The 20407-nt window shown below is 39.6% G+C and overlaps 1 protein-coding gene across 3 annotated transcripts in view; it reads left to right on the plus strand.

Annotated features, from left to right (window-relative positions):
* BCL2 (BCL2 apoptosis regulator) overlaps nucleotides 1–15259 on the plus strand; it is a 131272-nt gene extending 116013 nt beyond the window's left edge. For all 3 annotated transcript variants that reach the window (XM_074944965.1, XM_074944966.1, XM_074944964.1), the window contains exon 3: nucleotides 13324–15259. In XM_074944965.1, coding sequence (XP_074801066.1) covers nucleotides 13324–13458 — 135 coding nt within the window. In that variant the 3' untranslated portion in view covers nucleotides 13459–15259. The remainder of the gene's footprint in view (nucleotides 1–13323) is intronic.
* The last annotated feature ends 5148 nt before the right edge of the window (nucleotides 15260–20407 follow it).

A 20407-nucleotide genomic window follows, 5' to 3' on the forward strand; every position in this document is an offset into this window, starting at 1 on the left:
GCTCCACAGTTTTAAGGAAGTTTCCATTGTTTGGCACATACAGCTGATCTGAAGAGCCACACAGTGCTAGGTTTTGGGTGGCAAGCATTCTCACAATGGCAATGAGCCTTTTCAGAACACTTTGCCAGTAAAGAGACTCTGATGCAATCTTCTCTTGATGCTGATCATCTATGGTGGCCTTTAACCTTAGTCTCATCTCAAGCTCTTTCCACCTATGGAATGCTCTCTGGTGATTTGCTGCCTTCTCATGGCATGCCAGATTTCTAGCCAGATTTTTCCAGTCCTTTGTTCCTATATAACCCAATGTGGCTGGAACATTAGACTGGAAGAGTCTGCAACAAAAACAGTATGCAGCATTCTGGGTTTTTGAGTACATAAGCCATGGCTTCTCCACTTTGTCACCATTGGGTAATTGAGTAATGTGTTGCAGAGAGAATACATATGCACCAGCAGCAGACAATTTTCTACACTCTGGGTCCTAGTGGTGCCCCCCCATAACCTGGCACCTGAGGTGGCCGTCTCAGTTCGTCTCAGGGTAAGGCCAGCCCTGCTCACCAGCACAGAGCGGCTACAAAGGAGACCTTACAGTGGCGAAGCTGTAAGGTCCATAGTGCAGACATAGCCTCAGTATGCACACACTTATACCACTATAAAGATGCCTTATATCAGTATAGATTATTTTGCTTCATATACCATTATAATCAGGCCCACTCTAGGGGTTGCCACTTTAACTATACTGGGATATTTAAAGCAGCAAAATTTCTAGCGTAGACAAGCCCTCCATTTTTCTCTTCCCTTAAGCAAATCAGACCTCCAGTTTAACATAGAGTATTTTTGAACAATATTTAGTACAATTTAATCTTCCCCAACCTTCAGTCCCTCTCTATCTTCTTGTCTTGACTTGTATGATAATCAGAAGAAGGGGTATTTAAAACTGCTCTTTCAGGGAATGATCCTGTTCCTACTGAAAATCAGAGCAGGATCAAGCCTTAAGTATTCACAAAATCTGAAGGCCGATTCCAACTTTTGAAACAAAGAAATGATTTGTAATTGTTCGTGACTTTTTTATTTACTATGAATTAAAGAAGCAGTGATGCTCCTGGCCGCTGATGGATGAGCCTCTTACGGGATGTCTACACTTGCAGCTGGGGGTGAGAGTCCCACTTGAGAAGACACATCCACATGGCACGAGTGGTGGAAGGAGCTACCCACCCCATGTACATGCCTAACATCTCCAATGGGTATGCACTCAGGGCGGCTAGCCCGTTTCGCCACCATGCTGCTGTGGCTACACTCTACTTGATGTGTAGACATATTCCCCACGCAGACAGATACAAAGAAAATCAAGTTCAAAGTAAAATCTTGATGCAGTGAGCTTGTTGGGAATGATACAGTAGCATTTTGGCAGGCTGGTATGTTCCATTGGCTCTCAGACCTGCAGCACTTTGAATTTCTGTTTTGGTTCCGCGTGATGCTTGGCAAGTTTCCCATTCTATGTTCTTGTGTTATCTGGGAACATAACCGGGCAGAAGGCCTGCTAAGTTTGGGAACTTTTGAGGCAGCTTCACTAGAGCTGGTTTCTGGCAAACAGCTGTCTGTATTTAGGAGCAATAGGATATTGGGTTGCAACTTCCACTGTCAGCTTGCAGAAGGTCTAACTAAATTACATCCATCTATCACTAGATGCTCAGATTCCACAGCAATGTGTGTGGTATAAGAACCTAGACAGCATATCAGACAAAAATTTATTTCCTGAGACAGGCTAAAATGTAACAGTTAATTAGAGATGGTCCTAAAGCCATATCATTGGTGGTTATGTCACTTCTTCATTGGATTACAGCTGTGACTAGCCAACAGACAATGTTCTTTGCAGAGGTGAACTACCCAAGGGCATAACGTGAACAGAGATAGCTCCTGCGCCAACCCACCTCTGATGGTGGGGGCAGAGGCACACTAGGGATGGAAGGTTTGGGGGCATGGGGCAAAGTGAGGGTGTGGCAGAGCTTGAGTGCAGGGGAGACTTGAGACCTTGATCATCTTCTCAACTGAGGCAGCCCTCGCAGGTGGCTGCCAGCAAGAGTCATCCTGTGTGCAGTGCTATGGCCGGCTGTTGTGATTCATTGCTGCATCTGGTTCCTCTCTTTATACCAGATGTGGATCCCAAGGATCCTGTATTTATTTTCCTCTGTGCCTAGCTATCCTCTATGTGGATAGCATTTTAATAAATTCTTGTAGATACTTGAAGTGGCCACTTAAGACAGGAATTTGCCTTCCAGTGGTGGTTGCTAGTGCAGAAATCACTGTGTGTGGGATGTATACAGAGAATATTTTGGATTCTCTCCATATAGAAGAATCTGTAATATTTGCAGTGATGACTTTTGAACACCTAGTTATGAAAATTAATTAGAATTAAATGAATAGATTTTAGGAAGCACACAGTACACTTCTCTTCGTCTCACCCCAGAGCATCTTTGCCGACAGAGGGAGCAGTTACTGCATTGCCATTCATTCCTGTCCTTGGCTTGTTCCTCCATTAAGCCCAGCCTGGCCGTGCCTGTGCGCACGCTGTTTTGCTGCCTCGTTGGTGGTGGGCCCATCGGTCTGAGTGACCTCAGTTGTGGTTGCATTATTTTATCATCTGTTTGTCTTCTGCAGTTCCCCATCATTGTAATCTTTTTGATTGCAGCCTATGGCGTACCCTGATTTCACATCCTGCTCTCCTTCTTTCTAACTTCTTCATTTTGTATTAAAATCATTCCACTTGCCCCTTTTCCAAGGAACTCTCATCTCGACTGCTTCCAGACTGTTGATGTCCATTTCATTTAATGCAGCTGCTTCCAGACCATGGCGTAATGCTGGTAGTACACTGGTTTGATACACTTTCACTCTGGTACCACACAGTGTTTTTATCAGTCCAGGATTTCATCAACTTCTGTGCAGCACTTGTAGCTAAAGCACATTCCCTTTTAACCTCACTCTGGATGGACCCATTAGCACTGACCTAGCTTCCTAGGTAGACAGAAGATTTACTTGTGCTACATACAGTACACTTTACTTGCTCTACTATACACTTACGTCATGCCAATTGTGGTTGACAGTTATCAATTTTTGAAGTAATAGTTACTTCAGAAATAGAGTAATGCCTTCCAGCACAATTTGGATGTATATTTAATTGTATTTAATTTTTATTGCTGTCTCGGATGGTGTTCCTGTTTTTGCATCCTACTCTTCTTTTGATTATCTGAAATTGTGTGAATTTCCTATTCATTGTAGTAAAAGACAGACAAATAAATAAATGAAGCGTTTTCCTGTCGGGATCACGGCCCTCTCCTTCCTAGTGCTGTGAACTCAAGATCACTGTGACAGGCTTAAGCACTCCATGAACTTGAATCTGATTTGTTTTTCTCAGAAATTGTACACTAAGGGCCTGGTTTGTGAGAGGTGCTGGACAGCCACAACTCCAATGGAAGACAAATGGAAGTATGCTTGCTCAGCCCTTTTGAAGCTCAGGCCTTAATAGTGTCCAAGATTACAAAAAAAAATGGTTAACCAAATAATGTTCCTTTTCGTTTCTATTGTGACTAACAATAGGAATTCAGTGTGCTGTGGCTATGCTTTACTTCAGCTGTTCCCAAAGGCTTGCATGTACAGTTTTCCAACAGCGGTACGTCAGGCTTCAGTGGTACTTTGTTACTGGGACTCATTATTATTATTATTATTTTTTATTATTTGTATTGTGATTGTGCCTAGGAGCCCTGGTCGAGACCCCCATAGTGCTAGGTGCTATACGATTACAGAACAAAGACATGGTTCCTGCCCCAAAGGGCTTGCACTCTAAGCTTTCACTCTACCTAATGGCTCAGTCTAGAAAGATTCTATGCACCCTGCATGAGCCATTGATAAATTGCAATAGGCAGCACGTCACCATGTGATCAGCTGTGTACACCCTAGCAATGTTTATGTCTGGTAAACTGGTAGAATTGCATGAAAAATGTTGGAACTTACTGGACTTGTACTAGGGTCTGATTTGCAAGAGAGATTGAGCATTCACAACTTTAGCTGGAGCTGCAGGTGCTCAGCTACCCAATCCTAAATTTATGGTATAGTCAGTGTGTTAGGAAACTTATTGGTTCTCAAGGTGCATTTCATTTGCAGTAGAATTATTTAGCCTGCTAGGAAGAGTGTAGTATAAATTAATGCACAGACTAACAAAGAGATCAGTGCTTAACATTTAGTTAAAATGAATGATGGTTTGATTTTGAAAATAAAGATTTTTTTTTCTTATTCTCCTTTAACATCCGTTCAGTTTTGTGACTACAGGTATATCAACACTGCAGTTAAAAACCTGCAGCTGACCCATGCCAGGTCACTCAGGCTCACACTGACAGGCTGTTTAATTGCTGTGTAGATGTTTTGGCTCCTGGGACTCTCCCACCTCACGCTGTCCTAGAGCCTGGGCTCCAGCCAGAATGGCGACACTGCAGTTAAACAGCCCCTTAGCCCAAGCCCCTTGAGCCTGAGTCAGCTGGCACAGGCCACCGGCGGGTTTTTAATTGCAGTATAGGAATACCTTTTAAAACATGGACCTTCTGCCTTTGCTTCTATCACTAGCAGACTATTTTTGTACAGAAAAACATGTATGATAAGAAAAGTGTTGCTCTCTCAAACATCCCAGCAGGAATTGTCTTTTTTGAGGGAGTTTCAGCTATTTTTCACTTTGGTGCCTCTTGTTTTTAAGTCTTTGGGTTTTTTTGTTTTCTGTGCTGTGGTACTTGAACAAGCCTAACTGTTGTAGTTAATGGATTACAACTATCTATGCAAATGAACTTTGAAGGAGCTGATTTGAATAACAAAATGCAGTCTCTCAATCTGTATATTAATCATATTCTTACACACTGACCTGGCCCTGGATTTTCATATTGTCCGTGCTAGCTCCTACCTGCTAAGATTTAACAAGGGCTTAACTGCGTGAACAAAAGGAATTTAGTTGTATCTGCCAAAGTCTATCGTATTAGCTCTCATGCAACCCCAATGAAGTCAGTAGGGCGGAGCGGGTGTGTGACGCTGTATGGAATCTGGAGGATGCTTTAGGACGTTATGAATACGAGCAGAGTTTGGTTCATTGTGGCAGGAAGAAGTTTTAATTTGTCCCATTAAATCCGTTTTAATGACAACCCTCCCATGTGCCTAATTTCACAGGAGACTCATGATTTTTCTTCACACTGCTGTGCAGGTGCATGAGCCAGCTGAGTCTCCCTTTGTTTATCTCCTGGCTCCTCCAGTTGTGTGAGTCATTTATATTATGAAAAGAACAGGAGCTGGGAGCAGAGGGGAGGCCCTAGGACAAAGAAAATCTACCTTCCAACCAGCTGCAGATGAGGAAACTTCCCCATCTCATTTCCCCTTATTGCTTGGGAAGAGGGGAAGATAAAGTCATGAAGTAGGACTCCTGGAGGCCACTACACTGAATAGCATAAAATCTGCAGTAATGAAGACGAGACTTTGCAAACCGATGCCTTCATTCTTCCCATTATTGCGTGCTGAGGAGTCATCACGAGAGCTTACATTGCTCTACCATGCTTCCCCAATGTAATGTCAGCACTGCTTCTGTTTCCTGTATCTCCTGCCTTAACGTGTGCTATAGGAAGAGATTGACTTGTCGGGGGGGCAAGGGAGAGGAATTGCCAAAAACCAAAGCCCTGCTGCTACTCCTTTTCCTTATAACAAGTCTTTCCAAGTAAACGAAAACGGCTTGGGTTATCAGTAAACACGTAGTTGCCAAAGAACACACATGCACAAGTTCATATCATTTTTCCAAGGTGGTGGTGGAGGCGGTGTACTTGTCCAATAAAGTCTCCTGGGCTGTTTATTTGGCTCAAGCATTCTTACTCTGGTTGCAGCCTTTTTATTACAAATGTGAGTTCTTTCTGTAAGTCACTTGACAATCACAAGATTATTTTTCTGCTTTAGGCCATGTGAGGCATTTGTGGCATTTCTGAAGAAGGTGCCAGTGGCACTGCATGAACTTTTAACATCAGGTGCTGGAGCAACACAGAGTATACAACAGGCACTGGACTAGAACCCCATGCGTTCAAATGCAGTCCTGGGTAGCTATTGCTCAAGGGTGAGGGCAGGTCAGTCAAGCCAAAGGTGTTTGGATCAAAACTTAATGTCTAGTTTAAACGAGAAGGATCACATATTTTCCTAAGGTGTTAAAAAGCAAAAGCTAGAGAGAATGCATGACTGGACCCTCGTGGTGTTCAGCTGATGATGCAGCCTGCTCAGACTAGTTCCATTCGCCCTCTTCATGCTGCCTTGGCTAATGCTGAGATCACTCTGAGCAAGTTCCTTTTAGGAAACTAATCTTCCTTGTGTGTGTATTTTTTAACCTCAGTAAGCACCTGCTGATTAAAACAAGCAAGGTTCAAACCCATGATCCAGTGTAACTGAACAGCTGTAATAGAACACCAGGCCCTCCACCTTGGATGCAGTGTGTTGATGACAACTTGAACAGGCAACAAGCAGTGACTTTCAGTTCCCATTTCTCACACTTACATGAATTAACTCTTTTGCAGCAGTTTTTAATAGGTACTGGCAGCTGGAACACACAGGGATTGTAATGGGACATGTGCTAATATTTTTGTGTATTACTACAGCACTCAAGGGGAACCCAGTTTGTAAACGTGGGCTCCTGAGTTACGTGGTCTAGTGCCAAATTGACAGTCAGGCATCTAACATGAGAACTGCATTTCAGTGCTTAAGTGCAGAATTAAGCACCCTAACTTCAGGGGTGCTGGAACAATTTTTGTATAGTGTGGGGGGTGGAGGGTACTGATGATGGAAACCGTGTATTTGGTGTTTGTTTTTACTACTTCAAGCTAGCAGGTGCAGCAGCACCCCTAGTTCCAGCACCACTGCCTTCTTTAGGCCTCAAGCCGGTAAACTGTGATGGGACTACTCACAGTAGTAAAGTGTTTGAAGGCTTGAACCCTTACATACTCAAGTTTGAAATGTGGGCCTAGGCTGACTTTTTCAAACTCATTTTATCACTTTTATTTCTATTTGTAAAGTGATTTTTAAAGAGGTGAGAATGTAATAACCTATAACGCATCCAACTTCTCCACTTTGAAGGGTATGGCCCTTTTCAGCCTGACATTTCAGGGTCCTAGGGATGTTCTGGTTGGAAGTAGAAATCGATGGAGTCTGGTATTCTCTTTGTATATTCCTTGAAAGAAAACAAGATTGCATCAAAGTCCTGCTTTGCCAAACACAGGAGGAACCAACAACAACAAGGAGCAGTTTCTTATTTTACAGCCCCAAGCCTCTTTAAGCCAATAAACCCAAAAGATCTCTATCTATCTTTTCCTAGAGTCACGCTGTGCTCAAAGGCTACTGCTTGGCTTTATTCATTTTTGCCTCTCTCTCAGTTCTTTATCTGTTCTGAGTTTCTATATGTTCTGCCCGCTGTCACCCACAGCTGGCCACATTACCCTCTAGAACCCCTCCACCCACATGGTGCTAGCTTTTGGGCAGATTCTATTTGGTCTTGTTTTGAGTTGGGCCCCTTTAAGTGTTTCTTATAACTATCATAAGTGAAAGGCAAAGTCACACATCAGTTTGATTCACCCCGTAACAAGATTTTACCCAGCTTCTAATGGTAAAAAATGTACTCGTACCAATATAATATTTTACTTAATTTATGTAATGTGAAATTTCAGTTAGCAGTTACATGAAGTTTATTCCCTCCTCACAGCTGGAACAATAGAAAAATGTTGACACACATATTTGCCTAGACTATCATGCTGCGTGCAATTTAAATTCCTCAAAACTAATTTTATAACCTAGTTTGGCTAGAACAGGAAGATGGGCCTAAAATTGAATTATTCTTTGTGGAATTGAGATGCTTGGTCATACAGATCTCCTTCCCTCAGATCCCCCCACACACGCACTCTCTGCTCATTTTCCAATAAATATTGCTCCCTAAGAAGAGGTGTCACATCATCAGATACCACTGATTGGGTAATGCTGTTGCAATGATATTCCAGCTGGTATCCCAGTGCCAGAAGTATCTCATTTTCCAGGAATGAAAGCAAAACAAGGCAGCCTCTACTGGGTCTGGGGTTTTTGGGGGGAATTGCAGAACCATGTGTAACTTAGTGAGCTGAAAACACTAAGATTCATTGCTTAAACATTTCACATACTGACTTGGTTTAACAAGCATGCAGCCGAGACTGAACACTGTGTAGATTTCTGTGGAAGTTGACTTACCACTACCTTACCAATCATGTGGTTAACCAAACTGAATTAATCACTCTCCCTAACCAAGGTTTATTTACCGGTCTCTCAGAACAGTGGGTGAAATATCCCTTTTCTCATAGGCTCAGCCTCCAGAAGAGAGAACACCACCACTCATGCGATAATAATTATAATACTTACTATAATTATTAATATAGCGCTTTAAGTGTATTCAGCACTTTACAGGGGCTGGCATGCACAAATCAAAACTGTTTCATAGATCTTGTAGTCTGAGGGCCATATTTTGCACTCTTTATTCTGGCAATATTTCCATTGACTTTATTCACATTGTCTTAAATGGAAGTGTTGCCAGAATAAGAACCGCACGATTTGCCCCTGAGATTGAGGGGTTGTTAAGGCAGGTATTTGCACTAACAGGTAGTACCGATAAGGAACAGTTTAGCAAGGCCACCATTGTGAGAGATACTTTGTCTAACTGGGTTGAAAAGTGTTAGGCCTCAGGTTAACCTTTTGGGAAAGGTAAGAATCAAATCCAGTCCAGTTCCACTGCTGGAAAATGGATGACTGGAAAATAATGCAGTGCTTTGACGTATTGCACAGTGGGTTGCCCAGATGTGCAAAGTAGGGTATAAAAACCCTATCATCAGAATGATGAACATAATGAACCAAGCCCATCCCTGGATGCTTCCCTGGTGGTGTTCAACACAGATTTTATTACAGTACAATTCTGCTCCTTTGCAGTAAGATTTGAAAAGCACAGCCTGCTGGACTGCTAACATTTCAGCATTCCAGGCGTAAAGCTAGTGGCCTCTGTAAAAGTCAGGCCCATGAAACACCAAAACCAGGCACAACGTACTGTAGATCTGAGCTGCTCTTATTTGCATACGTACTCAGTCTGTATTTACATAAAATACCAATGAACTCTTCAGGAAAAACAGCAAGACATTTGTCTGTTTTTTTCATGTTCCAGGAGCATTCTTGTTACGTGCAGGATGACGTTTTAATGAGGTTTTATTTTATAAGATGGCTGATTTAGTCAATTCGCTATCCTTCTCCTAAAGCTAGAGATTTATGAAAATTTAAGCTTTATATATCAAGGCAAGGGAGAAGTGAAGAGTCATTCATCCACTCACTCTCTGCATCAGCAGTTATGTCATTCTCTGTAAAGCTGTGTCATGAAAGTTTCTTCAAAAGCCTAGAATTAGTGTTGGTTGTTTGTTTATTTTGGAGTCACAGAGAGGGCAGCATAAAATAGCTACAAGGCAATTCCCGTTCAGTGAAATGGAAGTCTCATAGGCACTTCATTCAATACAATGTGGCTCAAGAGGATATCCTGTCAACCAATGATAACAAGGGAAATAAAGTCACTTCCTCACCAGCTGTTTGATTCAGGTAGAAAAAGGAAGTCTTTACTTCCTCATGTTTGCTCTGCCCACCACCCCCTTACTAATAAATGCAGCGTGTGGCACTTAAGCTGGTTTTTCCCTTTATATTTTCAATGAAGAAAACTCACATTGTCAATGCATCACTGGGCTCAGCATATGGGAAATATTGAGTTCTACACAGCCTAAAAAGCTGGCCCCAGCCTGAACTGTACGAGAGAGAGGCAGATTATGTAGCAATGATACTGAGCCTTTATGAATTTGCAGTGATATTACCCTTAAATAATGACGGGGTGGCTAACTGGAGATGGCTGGTTATTGGGGGGGCAGATCCCCTCTCCAACTCCTGTGGGTGGGTGTGGTGGAGCAGAACTGTCATGGGGTGCCCTCACAGGCTGGCCATGGAGAACATCATGGCCAAGACCTCAATGCAGCTTGGGCAGTTTGGTAATGACACTCAGCTCCATAGATCCACCAGCCAGTCCTTTTCCGACTGTAGAAGAGAATGCAGCAGGTACATGAGGATTCCATTCCTCCCTCACCACCCTCTTCCCTTAAAGTCCAACATGATTTAAACAGATTAAAGGAAAAGGGAGGGTTTTGTTGTAATAGGAGTGTAGTAGGGTTCTACAGAAATTACTTTCAAAAACCTATAGTTTCATAGAAAAGAAAATCCTTTCTGTAGGGTTTTTGAACTGTCCTAGAGAATTCTATAACAGGGGCATAACTTTCTGTGAAGTTCAAAAGAAAATGAAAACCTACAAGAGTTACCATTCTCTCAAAATCTACAAGCCTTTTCAGTAAGCATGGCAGCTCTGCAGAGGCCCATCAAACTGTGCACAGGATTCAGGCTCTGAGCCTCTGTGTGGGTGCAAAGCATTTTCACTTAGGGAGAGTATTTCTCAGAGGACTTCAAACGCTTCAGGCAGTTTGTATCAAGTCGTGTGTGGGGGGTATTTTTGTTTTTTTTTTTAATACAGGCACTCATTTTAATCAGATAAATTTAGATTACAAAAATCCAATTACAAGTACTAATGTACATAGAAAGAGACCTAACTTATGGAACATTCTGTATACAGTTTAGAGTTCTCTTGGCATTAAAAGCAGTTTTCACTAGGCAGAGGGGGTAGGCCCCCCTCTTCTGTTGTTTTAATACATAAAATGGGCATGTGTTTATTTAAAACAGGTTTGAAACTTAAACAAATAGTGACAGGCTGTTCAAACAGGCTTCGGAAATAAGCCTAATCAGGATGTTTGAGAAGGCAAAAGCGCAATAAAAAAGGCACCCATAAAGTAGCTACTTGTAATATATAGTACAGAAACCATAAGGTTGGGTTCATCTTGTTATTATAATAGTCTCAATAACAAAAACTATTTCATGCTTAACGTTTTGTGCTGACATTCCTTTTCTTGAGCCCTAAGTCAAGGCTTTTGCATTGTGTTAATGCATCCCTCTCATCTACTTTCATGCCAGGCACCAAGAGCTCGCTCTCTCAGATTCCTAACAATCGTTTTTGTAATAAATTGGGCTGAGCATCCGCTAAACCTGGTGGGGGGGCGGGGTTGATACAGGACATGTTTCTACTCCCATTGGTGTAATGGAAGTAGGATCAAGACTGTAGAAAGAGCGTCACTGAAGTTTAACATTAAAAATTTTTCACGTGACTTGCATTTTCTCAATCCTTTTTTTGTCTCATAGCCGTAAGGAGGAGGAGTAAAAGGTGTTTTTTGAAAAACAGCACAGCAAGTGTGTTTTACAACCCAACATTAACACAACAAAACATTAAGAACGGCATTATTAACCTTGGCAAAGTGTCCTGTGGCACCTTATAGACTAACAGACGTATTGGGGCATAAGCTTTCGTGGACTAATGCGGCTACCCCTCTGATTATTAACCTTGTGTTTCTGAAGTTAGGTACGCAAATAAAAGTGACCTGATTTTCTCAGAGCTTCCATGGGAGCATAATTGAATATCAGACCTTTATTTAGGTGCCTATGTATGAATTTAAGTACCTACCTTCAGAAACACAAATTTGAAAATATTGGCCTAAAGGAACAAAGTGTCAAAAAATGATATGAAGAGATGCATTTTCTGCACACAGTCATTCTATGGGCCAACACTCACAGCCCCTAACTCAGGCAATACACCCACTGAAATCAACAGGAGTTTTGTCTCAGTAAGGGGTGCCAGATTTGGCCCGTATCACTTATTATAAAGAGAAATTGTGGAAGTAGACACAATTTCTCCATTAAAGTACATCTCCCTCAGAGCCGAACTTCTACTGAACAGGATTTGAATAGCAAAATGTAAAAAACGTACATGCCCTCTTGTGGCAAAAACGAACCTTTCCATTCTGACCTACAATAGCTAGTAATATCAGATGACAAAGGACAGCGTAAAGTACTATAATATGTCCATATCTTATGGAAAACACACAGCATGGTTGAAAGGTTTATTGTTATTTTATGTAATTCAGCCTTTTCCCCCCTCTGTTGCTGTAATTCATGAATGAACTCGTGTATTTTAAGAGTTAATTTAGGAGGCTATTCGCCTTGTATAAAATGTAACATTATAGATGCCCGAAGACATTTTACAGAAAGTGCAATTGAAAAAAAGGAATGTTTATTTTTTACAACAAATTGAAAGCCTGCCACTAAAACCTTTAAAAACAATGGTAGGAATTAGCAATATATATATATATATACACATATACACACACACACACCCAGATACTGATATATCTATATATCTATATCTATATATATCTATCAGTATCTTGGTAGCAGAGCATAGGAATTACAACAGGAAACTGGGAACCACAACTCTATTCCAAACTCTACCACCAATTTAATTTGAGACATTTTGAAAGTCCTTTCACCTCTCTCTTCATTTAGCTACCCTCAGGGATAGTAGAAGACTTACTTAATATTTGTAAGGAGCTCTGAGCTCCTCGGAAGAAAGACACTATGTAAGTGCAAAGCATTATTAGTATGATTACTAATTGGCATAAATCTTATTGCATTAATAATTCACACACAACTTCAGAAAGTTTTCATCTTTTCCCCCAGTGTCTAGATGTTTTTGACACCTTTCATTAAAAAGGTTAGTTTTCTTGTCTGTAAAACAGTTTTCTATGCACGTGAGAGACTACACATATAAAACAAGAAAATGTAAAGCTCAGCATGGTCACAAAATAAAAGCTATTTTTTCATTGAAAAGAAACCTGGCTGCCTAAAGTTAGGTTCCTAGATCCATATTTAGGAAACTACGCAAAAGTGGCCTCATTTTCAGAAGTTCTGAGCACCCACAGATACCAGTGACATCAATAGGAGCTGAAGGTGCTCAGATTTATTTTATTATTAATTATTATTATTTGCATTATAGTAGCACCAGGAGCCCATTGTGTTAGGTGCTGTACAAAAAGACGATTCCTGACCTAAAGAACTTAAAATTGTAGTCGTAGTTTGTATGCTAAAATGATTCCGGAGTTACCTGCATGTATGAAAGAGCTCACTCTTGTGCTTTTCTTAGTTTCTCTGAATAATTTGTGTTTATCATTATTATATTATTATCATTATTACCATTATCAATGGTAGCTTTAATGAATAAATGTCTTTTGTTTCTGTCTGCATATCATATTACTCTGGAATCTCACATTCCTATTTCCCTTCCTCCCAACCCAGGATGCCTTTGTGGAATTGTACGGCAGCAACATGAGGCCTTTGTTTGATTTCTCCTGGATCTCTTTGAAGACTATCCTAAGTCTGGCTCTGGTGGGAGCTTGCATCACCCTTGGCGCTTATCTGGGACATAAGTGAAGTCACCCATCTTAACCATGGATTACAAAAGTCTTACAAAACAATAAAATAATATGTTTTTTCTAGTAGCACAATGATATTAGTTTTATGAGCAGAAGTTCCTGGCTAAATATAAATCAGCTATTACTGCCAAAGGGAGGTATCATTTATTTTTTACATTGCAGGAAACAAAGTTATTTATTAAAGATATTTACATTTAACAATTTATATCTGAGTATCACATAATATTGTTATGAATTGTAATGAGCCCCAAACACCTTGAGCTTTTTTAAAAAAAAATAAATTAATGCAGCTGGATGGATTAAATATACTGACAAAGACCTACCTGCTTTCTCTTGGGGGAGCAGTTACTTGGGCTGCTTCAGGCTGTGTAATTGAATTGATTTTACTTACAATTTCTCACAGATCCAAGGAGATGGGATCCTAAAAAAGTCAGGGGGAGTGAAGTTAGAATTATTTCCAGCTGGCAAGTACTGACATTAGTATACAATTCAATATGGTACATACTTGGTGTCAGAATAGCAACTTCTCGAAGGACAGCCATCGATAGGAGTCTCCTGGAAGGACAACAATTTGAAATACGATTGCATATATTTTATGAAAGTATTTTTAAGCTACCAAATTGTGTCAATACATCATAATCATAACAGTATCGTCTGATACCTTAAACCGATATGTCAATTCAGATACACTTTATGAGCGCATGAAATGAAATCCTTTGGACATGCAAGAAATTACTGTTTCAATTATTTCCTCAGCAGTAAAATGTCTTTTACAACTACACACACACAAACCATGAGACTGTAAGTGCCTGCCTCTACAGAGCACAGCTGGAGTCCTGACTTGTGTCCCATTTTAGTGGGCTCATATCTGCAACTGATCCTGTTTACTTGCTGAGCTCCTTCAGGGTTTTGAAACCAATTAAGTTTGGCCTCTAAATCCCTGAAAGTTGAAAAAGGTTTAATTTAGTTGGCAAGAAACAGACCTCATCTGAGTTCCAGATTAGCTCGAACTATACTTGTTTATCAAACTGGGCACCAAAATCACATTCATTTTCATAACAAAGAAGTCAGATGACCTGTATTCTTTCCCCCATCTCACACCCACACCCAAAGTATTTCATGCTAATAATTTCTTAAGACTTTCTACAGAAATAAAGAAGATGAAGAAATTGTCCTAATCCTCAAGCTGGACAGAGACTCACTGACATCCAGATTCCTTAGGTGCCTATTGTCATTTCAGGGGAGAATAAGGAGGGGGAAAGGATGGACTGAGTCGGCGTCTCGAACAATAAATGCAGTTTAAATAAGATTAATTCAGAACACTTAATATACAGCTTTATAACAACTGCATAAATCCTGGAACCACATATCTTAGACATGTCAACAACTTTAAAGTGGGCTTTAACAAGCTTTTGGCTTCTGTGAATTCCACCTTAAAAATCTCTATAAGTCAAGTGTTTTTATTTTTTTTTTTTTTTATGATGAAATTGTCAAAATATGAAATTTATGGCTAAATGTACATCCAGGGACAAGTTAGAAAGCTCTGGATAAAAGGACAGGAATAACATACAAGTACTTTCAGAGTGAAAACAATACAATGAAAAACTGCAGAGTCAACCTTGAGATTTCAATAATCTAACTTTGTGGCATTATATGCAAAATAGCTGCAGTAATTTAGGAATGTGATATGTTCATTGTTAAGGCTGTAATTGATGGGATTTCTTCAAAGCTGCTTTTTTTAGATTTGTGCATCTCAGCATTTTTATTGCTATTTAGTCCGTGGCACCTACACTTTCTATGGGCAAAGATGGAGCGAGCGTTGGATTTTAAATTTGAAATGGGTTTAAAGTTACAGAAACATTTAATGGAACTAATGTTTCTAAAGCAAATGTGATCCATTTGTAAACTCTGCTGAGTAAACACACCTGAAATGTCAAAACTGTATGCATTTGTGCAAGGCACTTACGAAAAATATTTTAAAAGAATAGGGAACCACGTATTAGGAATTGAATGTGGGCTTGGTTTTTCCACCTAGCAGGTTTAATTTATGGAAAGCCAGGTACAAAGATGAACTAGAATTGGCACTGTACTAACGTTTCAATCCACATTTCACAATCTAGTCTTCATTTCAGTTTGTGCCCATTAACCCTCATTAGAGATAATGAATGATTTGACCTTGAACTTTTTCAATGTTGAATTGTTTATTGACGGTTTACATGATCAAAAAATATAAAAAGAGTAACTATGTAAATTCCTGTGCTGCTATACTACCAAGATAATTTGGAGAGAGTTTGTTTTGGACTGTCCTCCAGTAGCAAGATTTTTCAAAGCTGCTTTAGAAGTAATATGAAGTAGTCACATTACAGAGATGATTATGTAGATGCTGCCAATTTGTGTTCTGTTGTATCTATTCACTGGGATTCCCAGCATATTAGTTAATAAGTTAACAAAGTCAAGGCAACTGTTAATGGTTATTTTATTAAACAGATAATGGAGCTTTCCAATTCTGACTGCAGAATTGTACAATATTGTGGCTGCATTAGCTGTAAGGATAGTTGATGATGCATTTATTATTAATCACCATACTAGAAACATTGAATGTATATAAAAGCTTGAACGTGTTTAAAAAATCTCCCCCTCAACCCTCTTGCTTTCGCAGTGATTCCTGTCCCTTCCATTTTCTTTGTTACCATATGAAACAGAACTTTCCCTACAAAATGCAAGGCCTTACAGTCACACTCCAAAACTACATTTCAGTTAAAAATCACTTCTTCTCTCACCCCGATAAGTCCTGGTGGCAATCTATAAAAAGAAGCTAAAAATCTAAATAGTTGCACTTCTAAAGTTACTTGGCTGTGGAGAACTAAGGGACAACATGGGAAGAGGTGTTAAGAAGTGTTGAGAGGAGATATATCATTGAAATATCTCCATGACTGAGGAGAAAAGCGTCTGAGAAATTTGGCCACCTTTCATCTAGATGAAAAGAAAAAGAATTTTAGGCAGTGAAGATAAACAGAGCAAAAGGTTACAAAAATTCCCCCCAAAGTATTTAAGTAAAGCCTTGTTAATTCTAGCAGCAATCATCTACAAACCAGATCAGATATTTGATTTTATTGTACCACAATTTTTTTTTTGTCCTTTAATTCTTTTGGGCTTTGTTTTTCAATAAAATAATAAAGAAAAAGTCTTGTTTTTTTAAACAAAGGAAAACTTCATAAGATCATCTAAGATTTCTTATAGTTCCACAATGTACCGATAAGCCCCTTTGTTTTCAGTTTTAACCAATTTTTACTGAAAATTTCCTGGACTTTACAAAAAGTATTAATCTACTGAATACTTTCCCCCCTTACCCCATCTTTCCATCCACCAAAATAAACCCCGATATTTACCCAGAAAAACTAATAGTTTCTTTGCACTGATTTTCCAGTTGTGTTTATAAATATTGATAAATTCCCAGGGAAAATTAAATAAAATAAAAACTGAAAACAAAGGGTTGTATGTACAGAGTAAATAAGATTTCTAAAACAAGGGGAAGGAGCCTAAAACTAAGTATTAAACGAGAAACAGAGGATAGTTCTTGGTAGTTCAGACATTGGCTCTGACAATGGAACAACATGTCTGTCGTGGTAATTGAAGCTACAGAGAGAAGTGGGATCGTGAGGGCTGAAAGACGATTAGAGTGGGGTTCGTACACACAGTCTTGTATGATGCAGAAGCTTGGCCACAATGGTCCAAGTAGTAGATTTCAATCATAACCATCTACATGTTTGTGCATCAACCCATAATTACAATTAATATATTTTCTGAGTTTCCTGTTGTGATATGTGAAATCATGGGATGCTTTAATAAAGCACACAGCTAGAGACTGGAATAATTCCTTTAGAAACAGACTTTTGCGTGTGAAGGTCAATATGGGATGATATAAGGTGCAGGTTATGGGCCCAAAACTTCTTGTCCTTGCATACCCAAACCTCCCATTCACCTCAGTGGGAGTTCTGCATGGTGATGTGGTTGGCCATGCATCTGCACTAATTTCATATCAAAACATCTTTTTAAATGTTGATGAAAAGTGTGATGAAGTTGCATGTGCAAAGAGCCTGGATTTCTAATTTTTTTTTTTTAAACAAGATAGCATATGGATTCATTCACATTATTTGTTAATGACTCCTAATACCATGTATGATAAGTTAAATTTTTTTGGATTTTGTGTAAATATCCTCTGAAACCAGAAAAATTCAGTTTTATTTTGCATTCCTATATATCTTTAAAACAAAACTAAGCAATAGCAGACAAGGAATCAATTTAATCTAAATTGGTTTTAAAATGTGCTCCTGTGCTAAAAGTTAATGCAGATTCATCCTGGAGTGAAATCTTTGCAACCAAGTTATAGAGCATTAAGAATGCCCATCACACACAAAAAATCATGTATATTTTTATTATTTAAATAGCATTGTTTCTTTTTCTTTTGAGTATTTGACTTTTAAATATCACCAGCATCATTGTATATAAGCAGATATTGTTTATGCATTATCTTGGATGATGTTTGTAAGGTAAAGTAGTTTGCCAGTTTATTATTGTTTAACATGATTACATTGTTCTTTGTGTTTAAACTGTTACATGTTGCCATTAAACTTTCTATGTCTGTCTAGTTAATATTGTGAAGAAATAATAAAGTACACTGTGAGTTACTTGTTATAAATTTAAATGGTTAGTAACGTTTTACTTTTCCCTCTATTGGCAAACATCTTATGAGTGTGATCCTGTAAATGCTAGAGTTTAGAGTTTACTACTTAATAGTTCTGTTGACACACTGGGCTGCATATAAAACCATCATCCTGCAATGAGCTCTGTGGAAGCAGTGCCAACTCACCTGATTTTAATTGCAAATCTCTTAACATTTGATGTTTTTCCTAAAGCCCTAGATACCGGAGTCATGTGAATTGGATTTTTGGCCTTCACGGTTGCAGAGAGAAGCCTGAAAGGTTCAAAGCCAGATGGCAAATAAACAGAACTTCAAATGTGTGTTTTTAAAAATCTTGTGATTTTTTCAAGCCAATGTCATGATTTTTTGGGGATCCAACTTCTGATTTTTAAACACCTGAGATTGACAGTACTGAGGTGGACTCCTGCACCCAGCCCAAGCACCTTGTTAAATCAGGTGTCTGCCTAGACAGAGATTATTGCAGAATTGCGGTCTAAGTGCTTCCAGGACTGGACCCTAGATAAGATTATTCAAAGGGTATGGCCTAGTGATCTGAGCTTTAATTTTATCATACCTAGGCCTTTTGGAATTATGGGCTTGGGTCCCAGCAAGCAAGTCAGTTCAGGTTTCATCCTTCCAAAGTAGATAAATCAAGTACCACGCAGCTTGGGAATCTTCCAGAGGAGACCTGGAAAACAGCCATGTCAAAAAGGGACCATACAAGCTAAGATCCAGTGTTGTCAATAGCAGAATCCTGCTTTTGGGCATATTAACGTGACAAGACTTGCTCCTAGAAAAAGAATGAAATATAAGAATTTTCCATAAGTATGATAAAAAGTGTGTTGGCAGCTCATAAACAATGGCATTTAACTTCCATTCAAACACTTTATATTTTTTACCCAAATTCTCTCTTTTCTGGAGCCCAAACCTGAGTCACTGCAGCTAAGGTACCATGGTGATAGGCACAATATCGAGAACCAGAACTGAACAGAATTTGTCAAAAGAGAAGGACGTTTGGTCAAGGTCATATTTTAGAGAGTCTGGATTGTCAGAATTTTCCTGCAAGGGCCCCAAACATCAAGCTATAACATCCAGTGTTTGATGGGCCACCACTTTATGAAATATAGGAGGCAGATGCACCTCATATTTTGGAAACTCTAGGCCGTGACCGCATTTTGGCTCTACCATTTATCTAGTTGTCTGCTGTAACTAACTGATTATTTATACTAGAGTAAAAAGTTGCTCAGCAAAGACATTGAGAAATTATAATAGCAAGATTAACCAACACTAAGAATAAGAAAGATTATGTTTCTGTTATTCTTACAGGTTTGCTGCAATTATCATCAGCACCCATGAGTATTGAGATATTTTACATCTTAAGGGTTTAGTTTAATTGGCCCTAAAAAGGGTAGGAGGGGAGTTAGGGAGGTGCCTCTTTTTTAGAATGACATCTGAAGTGTGGAGAGGTGATCGTGTAAGTTTCTCCACGAGAGAGGCAAAATATATGCAAACAATCCCAGTGCATGCCCATTCCACAGACTCTCCTTTCCCTTTTGTCACTGGGTGCAAGCGCTGGTTCTTTTCTGAATGGTTGAGAGATGAGCATCTGTAATGGCACTAGTGACCTGGGCAGAAGTGCAGTAAGATGATGAGAACAAGATGAAGGGGAAGTAAGTCTGGCTTGAGTCAGAATCTGTTTCGGACCTGACAACCAAAATGTGCACTAGATACCGTGGTGAGAGTCCCCTCAGAAAAACCTTGACTAGACAGAAAATTACAAGCTACATTTACAAAAAGAGATCTCTAATTTTACCTCCCCTAAATTTTCCCATGCATGCACACGAAGGAGCAGCTCCCTCACACCCAGCTCCTCAACAAAGTTTGTAATGACCCTAGAGTATTGCAAACCCATTGACTCAATGGATTCTCTCCTTCCATCCATTTTTCCAAAGTGCTTTTTAACCTTGTCAGTACCCACAGTTATGATCCTTAAGGCTAATCCCTGTACTGTCCTTTAAACTTGTGCCTTCATTAATCAATAGACTAACAATCATACTGGGTGAAATTCACCCCTGCTCAGAGAAGCAGAATAAGGGTTATGTACCACTGTGTCTCATTTAAGCCCTAAATGGTACATCTACATCCTGAGGGTAGCTATGCCAACATAACCCCCAGAGTAGACACAGCTAGGTCACTGGAAGAATGTTTCTGTGGACCTAGCTACCATCATTCAGGGAGACAGAGT

The sequence above is a fragment of the Natator depressus genome, chromosome 2 (genome assembly GCF_965152275.1).
Source record: "Natator depressus isolate rNatDep1 chromosome 2, rNatDep2.hap1, whole genome shotgun sequence".
Taxonomy (NCBI): domain Eukaryota; kingdom Metazoa; phylum Chordata; order Testudines; family Cheloniidae; genus Natator; species Natator depressus.